The 9,876-nt window shown below is 36.6% G+C and overlaps 1 protein-coding gene across 1 annotated transcript in view; it reads left to right on the top strand.

Annotated features, from left to right (window-relative positions):
• ctif (CBP80/20-dependent translation initiation factor) overlaps positions 1 to 9,876 on the top strand; it is a 60,310-nt gene that overhangs the window by 28,897 nt on the left and 21,537 nt on the right. The window contains exon 8 of the mRNA XM_037691880.1: positions 8,583 to 8,659. Coding sequence (XP_037547808.1) covers positions 8,583 to 8,659 — 77 coding nt within the window. The remainder of the gene's footprint in view (positions 1 to 8,582; positions 8,660 to 9,876) is intronic.

Genomic DNA, 9,876 nt, shown 5'->3' with positions numbered 1-9,876 from the left:
ATATATATATATATCCCCCTCCAGACTCAAAAAGTGTGGAGTTTAAAAAACAAACCAACAAACAATAGTATTTTAGTATTTCAGCACTTCTGGAATATGTTAGATGTTAGATAGACTAGTTTTATTGTTTATTTTACTATATTGAGTATTATTTAAGTTAATATGAACATTTTCAAATCGGTTTCATTGAAACAAAGAAATACATAGAACAACGAGTCTGGCATTGCTAATATATTTTCCTGCTGTCACATTTCAGAATTATATTTCCTATAAATTTAGAAAGTCATACATAACATTTACATAAAAACCCTCTAAAAGAAATGTGGCTCTATTTTATGATGAAATAATACCGTTCCTATATTTAAGGTCTACAGTTTGTGTCTGCCAAAAGCACATCCAAAAGAGATGTAGAGCTTTCACGGTGAGATTCAGCAGATGATCTGTGGTAAGAAGCAAGATATCAGGTATATCAGTGTCTTGGTTAATAAGCAACCTGGTGAGGCTGGAGAGGCATACAGATGGACAGATGCATCAAAGAACATGGTGGTCTGGCAGCAGGAGATGGAGCCATTGTGGGTTTAACATGTCAAAGGTTAAAAAATGGAAAGTCCTGCAGTGTGCTACAGAAAGGCTTCATGTACAGACATGATGTTGGCATCCCTCTGCCTGTTAAACACAGACTTCCATCATAACATCATCTACTCTTCTGATGCTCTGTGGCTGCATGTGATCTGGTTTGCATTAGATTCTGACAAAAAAAAAAGCCTCAGATTTAACTTGTATTTAACAAGCTGTTTCATACCTGTGCCTAATAAATGAAAGACATTTTTTTCTCTATGTATTTCCCAGCGAGTGAGAAAAGCTAAATCTAGTCTCTTTATAGACACAGACAGGAGCATTATTTATTCTGGCTTGATATCAACGTCTGCCTTTCTACTCCCTTGCTGTACTTTATTGTACGTGCTTGCTATCTTGTATTTGCAGTCTCTCCTCTAGTCGTTTCTGCTCTTGCTCTCTCCTCTGCTCTCAACAACCTGTGCTGTAATGCCACCCCTGGGGTAGCTTTAAATTTATTGCTTTTGGCTCTCAGCCCTTACAGCATAAATAAACTGAGAGAAACAATGGACTGACTGAGCATCATACCTCAATTGTTACACATTAGAAGCGACAGGAAAGCATGCATTTCGCTTTTTGTGCTATTGAAAGGAATGTTCTGCAATTGTTCCGCGTTTCAATTTTTCACATTTCCATCCCCTGTAGCTTTTTTAATTTCCCTACTTTCACTCCCTGCTGCTAAAACCTCTAACACACTAAAGCTCTGTCATTATGAACTGATCAACAATGGATCCGAGCCGTGACCCTAACAACACATCCTTGAAAAAATAAGAATCTTTTCAGACACTATCAGAAGAAAATAGCTTGGTCAGCCATTTCAATCTAAAACAAGCTGACAGCATGTGGAAATACAAAGTTAATTCAAACCTCTTCCAATGAAGACATGTCTACTTCATATGAAGTTTTACTCTCAAGCACATTATGAAAGTCTACTACAAAACCACATCTTGGCTTGAGTTGTAAATGAAGCAAATACTTTTGGTCAATAGACGAGTTGTTTGTAGGTAGCAAACCTTCAGAACATGCATTTTCTTGTCCTTTCCTGTCTATAGAATAAACACATACACTATACTGAAATATTCAGACACTGGACCCCTATTATTGTTCCCACATATAAAAATGATCTTCAAAATTCAACTGTCATGAAACAAAGTGATCATTCAAATCTGTTGAAGTGGGAATCTGTGGAAACACCACAGTCCTTGCTCAATAATCCAGGTATAAAATTCAACAATTTTCAGTCATGTCATCTGGACGGTTTCTTTTATTGTTCTGAGACATTTCGCCTTCCATCCAGAAGGCTTCATCAGTCTGAGGAAACGCCAAACACAACTGCTTCTCCCCCAACTGCCTACTCCAAAGTGGAAAAAGCAGTCATGTTGGTGCTAAGATGGTTTCTGGGGCCTGCTCTCTCCCTTGTCGACAGTCATGTCAAACTGGTTCAAAACACCAAAGTCCATGCTCAATAATCCATGTATAAAATCCAAAAATGTTCAGTCAGGTCATCTGGACAGTTTCATTTTTTGTGCTGAGACATTTCTCCCTACAGTTATGTTAGTGCTAAGATGGCCTCTGGGATAAAACCACAGATAAAACCCCAGGATTTTATACCTGTATTATTGAGCATGGACTTTGGTGTTTTGAACCAGTTTGAAATGACTGTCGACGAGGGAGACGGCAGGCACCGGAGGAGACGGTGTGCCCCAGGGACCATCTTAGCACCAACATAACTGTTTTTTTTCCACTTTGGAGTAAGCTGTTGGGGAATGAGCAGTTGTGTTTGGTGTTTCCTCAGACTGATGGAGCCTTCTGGTTGGAAGGTGAAACGTCTCAGAAAAAAAAAAGAAACCACCCAGATGACCTAACTGAAAATTGTTGAATCTGGGGGACGTTGCTGAACAGTAATATCTTACATGTTGTCTTTGATTGACCTCACATTGGACAGGTGTAGACTAGTTCTGATTAGACTGTTGAGCTAATGTCTAGTCTAAAAAGGCCCAGGATAAACTTGGAACTATATATAGGTTATAAATCAGTAAGTCAACACAAGCAAATCTTTTCCTTTTTAACCTAAAAGCTAAAAACTTTTTTTAATTGTTCCACCTATCCATTGAAAATGATTATTTTCTATTCATTCATTCAAATAAAATACCCCTTTGCCTGTAATTATGCTAGAACTGTATACTGATTGTTGGGGACAATCAAATAAATGAAAACACACAGAATGATATATGATAGTGCAGGGTGGGCAACGTTTTCTCCCTGAGGGCCACATATGGAACTGTGACTGTGGTGGAGGAACACACCAACAGGCTAAAGTTAATTCTGCCAAATATTAAGTATATAATTAACTTTTATCATGATTTATATTAGCTAATAATTGTAGACACTGTAACTGTGCTATGCAGATTTGAACCGGTCATACTGAGTATGTTTTTTAAACATTAGTTAAAAGGTGTTCATGTTTGCAGCATTTCAAACACCGGCATAAAATAGCTATTTTTATGTTTTTTTTATTCTCCATTAAAATGAATCAAATTTTCATCAAGACTGAATGAAAGCACTGAAGTTCTGTTCCTTACCTGAAGATATGTGCCAGGTGTTTGTCACTAACAAATGTGTAGAAAGTTTTTTTCCTCTTTTTTTAGAGTACATAAACACACCAAATTTATCAAACCACTCTTTAAATCTTCTCATCAGAAAACATCTCACTGTTCATGATTGTTTTTATGAAAATTACAAAACTAATCTTGACTGCTCCTTTCCTGGATGTGTAACTCTTAATAAGAAGGCGTTGTTGCTTTTTACAGTTTAGAGCTGCAAAGCTTCTGATGTGCCTGCTCTGCATTTCTTTGTGTTTAGTCAGATGGCGCTGATTTAATGTCCAAACCTTGAAACAACGTTCTGTTCTCCACAAACTGAGCTCACTGCTTTGCTTCTAAATTTAATAAATAAACACTTAGAGAAGTCCATATCTTGGTAAAAGCCTGACACTCTTTATCAGTATTTGTGTTTTTACAGCGTGCTGACATGACAGTGATGCAGATCTCTCACTAACTCTGCACTCGCCAACAGGGAGAGTCGTGATGTTGCTTTTTATACAACTGCTGAAATAAAACCCCCACTGATCTTCAAAACAAAACGCCTGCAAAAGCGTATTTCAAAAAGCTGAGATTTCCAATTTGCATGCAAATTGATTCATATTACATTTATATTGAGATATATTAGATTATATTTATATTAGGGTCCTCAGTTCTGTTGATAGGGTGGGACTTCTTGGATAGGGGAAACACTGACTCCCCTTTGCAAGATATAGCAACTTAAACTGACACACTGTAAAAAAAACTATTCTTGTATCACAAATGTAAATTCACTGTCAAAGTGTCTATCTCTGTCAACTTATCTGCCATTCTCCCACACACATCTCCAGCCGTCACTGCTATACCCCCACCCCCTGCAGCCTTCACCATCTTTGTCACGTCCACAGTGGCTGCACTGCCTGACTGGAGGTGAGAGGTCGTCTGGCCGAGGACCAGGACAGCTCATGGATCTGTTTGATCTACACAGCGCTCACCGCTAACCACAGAAAAGCTCATCTCAGTATCACGATGGGTTTTTGTCGTAGGCCCATAAAATGAGCACACAAACCCCCCATCAAAGATTTTTTGTCCACTATAAAACTCTAGTTATATAGAGCGACATGTATAAGACAATGGAAAAATTAAAGTCTTGACTTGAATGTGTGCGTGTTTGTGTGTGTGCTAATGTTCTAGCAGTGAAATATACAGGCTTAAGAAAAATAGCTTAGAAAATAATATTGCTATATTATTAATAATCAAAGCGTCCTTGTTGCAGAACAAAAACAGATTTGTTTATGAAACTGTTCAGATACTCCCCTTCAGCTTTTATAAAATGCTGCCTTGAGGCTTGATAGTTACAGAGAACAAAATGCCCCCAAACTTCATACAACTTTTATGCTAAAATAAACCAAAATTGTAAAAGATAATAGTCTAAATAGTGCTGAAAATATATTTTTAAAAAAACTAAAGAATAATCTTTGTAAGATCTGTGTAGACAAATAATCTATAAGAGCAGACGTTCACATTTGTTTATGAACTACAAACATGGTTTTTGTCCCTCGTCGTGGAGCGAAGTGAAAAATTGGAAATATTGTCCGGCTGTGAGGTTGATAACTTTAAAAATAAATGAAGACTTCCATTTTGTAAGCTGCACCTATAGGCGTAAGAAAGGTCCTCATCAAAAACTGTGCTGCTGTATCAGAATCCAAGATGACCATCACTATATATTTATATAAACTGGTCACCCCTGTAATTTGAGGAAACTAAGTTTAGTTTTCTCGCATAATTAGGGTGGCTAAAGATTATTCTAAGGTGGCCAAAACCACCGTTCAACACCCCCTGGCTTCCACCGTTGCACCAGTTTTTTTCCTCTGCTCCCCAGGATCCGTTACTCTGCACCACCTTGGACAAGAAAAGAAAACCTACTTCTGTTCTTACACACCGTGTAACTCTTACCAACTTGAATATTTTGCACTAAAAACATTATGGTTTACATGCATTCTCTGTTCAATTCCAGTCCAGAAAAACACTCATCTTGAAAACAAACATTGACTATTCAGATCCCTCAGCAATGGAGTACTGCTTGTTGCCAATTTATTTTATTATGAACAGGAATCACACTGTTAATGGTTTACCATGGTAAAACTTTTGTAGGTTTTGTTCTATTATGATAGGCCTTGCAGCACGGGTGTCCAAAGTGCGGCCCTTGCAGTGATTTTGTGCGGCCCACAGCTGCAGTTTAAGAATGGTATCATTTTGGCCAGTAGGCTTAAGAGGTCGATGCAGACTTTCTGCAAATTTGTTGGTAATCCTTTTATATATAATGTTTAGGTTTAACAGCAAAACGGATTAAAAACAATCTTCTCAAAATGAGCAATATTAAGCAAAATACAAATCTTTGGCTGTAATCTTTGTATTTTCACATCATGGTACAAAGCAACAAAAACCTTTACCGATTTCTACCAGATTTATATCATAAAACTTGGCTAAATATTGCAGTTGATAAAATAATTAACATGTTTAAATGAATATAATATGGTATCATCTACATACGTGTTGATCAACTTTATCAAACCTTCTATGAATCTGTTGTAGCGACAGACAGCTGGACGATTTTTTAGAACTTGGATCAGCCTCTTTGAGCCGTCCATGATCCAAAAGGCTGATCAACCCCCTTTTAAAAGGACATTTACTCATAATACACTTTTGTTGCTGAGAACAGACTAAAACGAACTTTCCAAACACAAGAAAATAACAAACATAGAACAAACAAATCAAATCATTTTTAATAAAAGTCAAAGCTTAGTGTGTATGAGGCGTTTAATGTTTTGGATCTACAACAATTTAAACCTCTTTCTCCAAAATATTGCTCACGTTGAGAGTTAAATTCACATTTTTTGTGGCCCACGAGTCCTTTCATCTGGATAAAATTGGCCAACATATATAAACGTTATAAACACCCCTGCCTCACAGGAAGACCAGGTAATGCTTTTAATGCTGGTGTTTTGTCAGCACAACTTATTTTAAAAAACTAACAGAAAGAAGAAACTTATCAGATTACATAATGGAAAAGCAATGTTGAATACAATGACTTTAATTAGCCCATTTCATATTTTTGTGTAACATGTGGCAGTTGTAAAACTCTATAAATATTTTCCTACAAAGAAAACTGTTAATTGCTGTAAATTTGTGAAATATTTAATAGAATTATCAAGAACAAACTCTATCTATGCAAATTTTGTATACCAAAAAGTTATTCAATTGTTCTTAGTTTGAAATAAAGAGTGTTTGTGTTGGTAAGTAACTTGACTGAGTAAAATATGATGAAAAAGTACTACTACTAATCATAAGATAATGTATTTCCTGTTTTTATTAACGCTACTAGTTACACTATGTGCAGAAATTTCAGTTTGCATTGAAAAGTTGGCACATTATTAGCATTTTTTTAAATATGTGATAATAACAACTAAATAACTGAAATTAGCAAACAAGAACGGTGCCTAAACAAATATTTGTAGTTTAATCTCTAATGATGAACATCAAAAAGACTGATTCTTACAGACTGTGGTCACCATTGAACAATATATGAGGTAGAGTGTTTACCATTTAGCACATTTTCACTTTGCTTTTATTAGCACGCAGCTGTTTGCACGAAGGTCCTTCCTGAAAAGTGACGACATTAACATCGTCTGACTTTACCGGTTACTGGAGTGGCTTGATGCTTCCCTCAGACTCACTCATGTATCATGTCTTGGACACTACATTGTGTGCACAGCTGTTCATGGTCGGGCTCATTTATGCGCTCGTCCTTTTCACAACACCGTTCGTCTTTGCACGCTGCATGTTTACTCAACAGCACTACTCCTAGGCCACCCGTAACCATGGCAACAGCACATAGTGGTGATGAGGGAAGGGAAAGTGTGCAGTTTGACTGACAGGGCTGATGTTTTATGGATGACAGAGTTCTTATTTCCAACTCAGAAGAGGTGAAATGTTTAAATGAGAGGCACTGTCCAGCAGACTACACTCCATCGTAAACTCTAATGCTTTCACTATTTGCCAGCTAAAGAAAAACTAATAGTGTCATATAAAAAAAGTTGTTTTTTGTTTGTTTGTTTGTTTGTTTGTGATTATATGAAATACACATTTTGTTCCTGAAAAATCGTCTTTCCTGCTTTCAAACTGAAAGAAATAAATTTATCACGCTTTAGCTACTTTTGACATCATGAAAAATTTAGAGCTACAACTTCATTGACTTTTAACAGTGATCTGTTGCTTATTTTCTAACAGAATGACGTTTGTTAGTCAATCTGTTGCGTGGTGTTATAAACTGAGAGAATTCTGTTGCATTTGTTCATTCTCGCCTTCTTTTAATCTTTTCATAATTATTCACGGTTCTCTGTGAGGAGTCTGTCGTTATGTTTTTAAAGCTTGAATGAACGATTTGAATCAGTTTAGTCCAATTCCCGTTAATGGTTGCTTTGTTTTCTTCAGTCTAGTATAGAGCTGGGCGATATGGACCAAAATTAATATCTTGATATTTTTAAGATAAATCACGATATACAATATATATCTTGATTTTTTTTTCTTTCCATAAAGTAATAACAAAAATATATTTCTGAGTCAAAGCTTTGTCCCAATTGTCACACAGGCACATTTATTAACAAACAGCTTTAACTGTACAAAATAAATGTCTAAAAAATAAAATATTTCCATTTATTAAACAATAATCCTCTTCAGCAGCGCCACCTTCGCGATGTTAGTAAGCGTGTGTGAAGCAGCATGTGCGGGGCTGTGTTTGTATTCAGTGAGGGAGAAGGAGGGTCCTCGTGCAGTTGGTGCAGACGGGAGAAAAAGAACTACATGAATTTTCAAGTCTAATAATACTCGATGTTTGCGACTGAGCCATTTTAACCATTGTAAATTGAAAAACTTGTGATATATTGAGTCTATTCGATACATCGCCCAGCTGTACTGTAATGCTTCATCTTTCCTGTAAAGTCCCAAACCCTGCTCTCATACTGGAGTATTTCCCTGTACAAGTAAGAAAATGATTGCCGTGCCAGTTCAATAAGGCTGTGTTTTATGAGTTCAGTTTCCAACTCATTATTGAGTATATTACAGAGGAGTGAATGAGGGCGTAATTCTAATCACACCTGTCGGTCCATTTGGGTTAAATAATAATAATTATGAATCCACAGTTATTACAATGCACATGGAACACATGGAAATGCATTCATAGAATCAGCATAAATTACATCTTTTAAGCACACATTTGGTTTGAGGTGTCCACTTAACAATGTGCATGTTCATAATAAACAAGTATGTTCAAATGTACAAGTCTCCACAGAGTGATGGTTCTGATAGCAATTGATTCGTCTTTTGCAGGTCTTTCCACCACTTCCCAACGAGGCTGAGATTGCTCACACCAAAAAGCTTTTTCGACGCAGGAAGAACGACCGACGGTAAAGATACACATCAACCCCACACACACACTGCAGAGACATGCCTCACATAAAGAAAAATGTTTTTTTGTGTGTGTGTGTTTTCTCAGTCCTTAACATTTCTCTACAGCCAAATCAAAGTCAAGTTGCAATGCAGGCTCTACACTTCACTGCAGACACCAAAAGGGAAAACTGGGAACATGAATTTTAGGTCCCCCAACAATTTTTTCTACTTGTGTTAAACTATACTGTTCAGTACATCTTATTTTATGGTGATCCATTTATTTTCCCTGCTTTGCTACATTTAACCTGATCCAAGAGTCCACATTTATTGTATATTCTGTAAAATCTAATTTTACCTAAGCCTGACTTCACTGAAACTAAGCTCTAAAGAGAGAAAGAGAAAAAATAAATCCCTCACTCCCAGCCCTGATGTCACTGGAAAACTGCTCTTCAGTTGCTAAGAGACGAGCAAAAAGAAAATATTTGGGTTGTAGTTGTGATTTTATATAAAAAGAGGAAATTGTAAAGAAACCAAATGGATAAAAGTGCTTTCATTTCTGTTTTTAAGCGCAGAGAGGAATTGCGTCTCCTCAGAGCTGCTGTGTTTTCTGTACAGTGGGGCACAGGCAGAGGGACAGAATCGTTTGTTTTCATTATTGTTTTAAAGCGAAAGTTTGATTAATTGATCTTTAACATCAAACTGAAAGGATGGAAAATCTGAGCAGCGCACTTCACTAACATCGCAGTCAGTGGCGTGCCCTTTCTGTTCTGTTTTCCACACTTTCAAAGAGTCAAACAAGTTTTCAAAATATTACTTGAAATCTTAAAAAAGGAGAAAAGATCAGGTATAATTTAACATTTTAGATGAAGTCTTGACAAAACCTACAGTATAGAATGAAAGTATAAAAACCTGCGTTCCTAAAATGTTTACAGAACCACACTTAAAAAATCTGAACTGTTTCATTACATTAATGACAGCAACCCACTAAAAATTCAGCGTAAAATCTTGCTTTGAACATGTGGTTCATTAAAAAGTTACCAACTGGCACAGTTAGATGCAGCCTGTTTTTATTAGTCCTTAGTAATTGCCGTGAGGTCTAACATTTGTGTTTATGCATTAACTGGGTTTATCTGTCCAACATGCTGCGGTCCTAATTTCATGTTCACAACCAGAACACAACCAGTAGCTCAGAGGCAGCAATGAGAAACAAAAAGCAATATAACTAGGGATGCAC

The sequence above is a fragment of the Nematolebias whitei genome, chromosome 18 (assembly GCF_014905685.2).
Source record: "Nematolebias whitei isolate Nwh7 chromosome 18, NemWhi1, whole genome shotgun sequence".
In the NCBI taxonomy this organism is placed as follows: Eukaryota; Metazoa; Chordata; class Actinopteri; order Cyprinodontiformes; family Rivulidae; genus Nematolebias; species Nematolebias whitei.
This window is presented reverse-complemented; position numbering and strand designations above follow the sequence as displayed.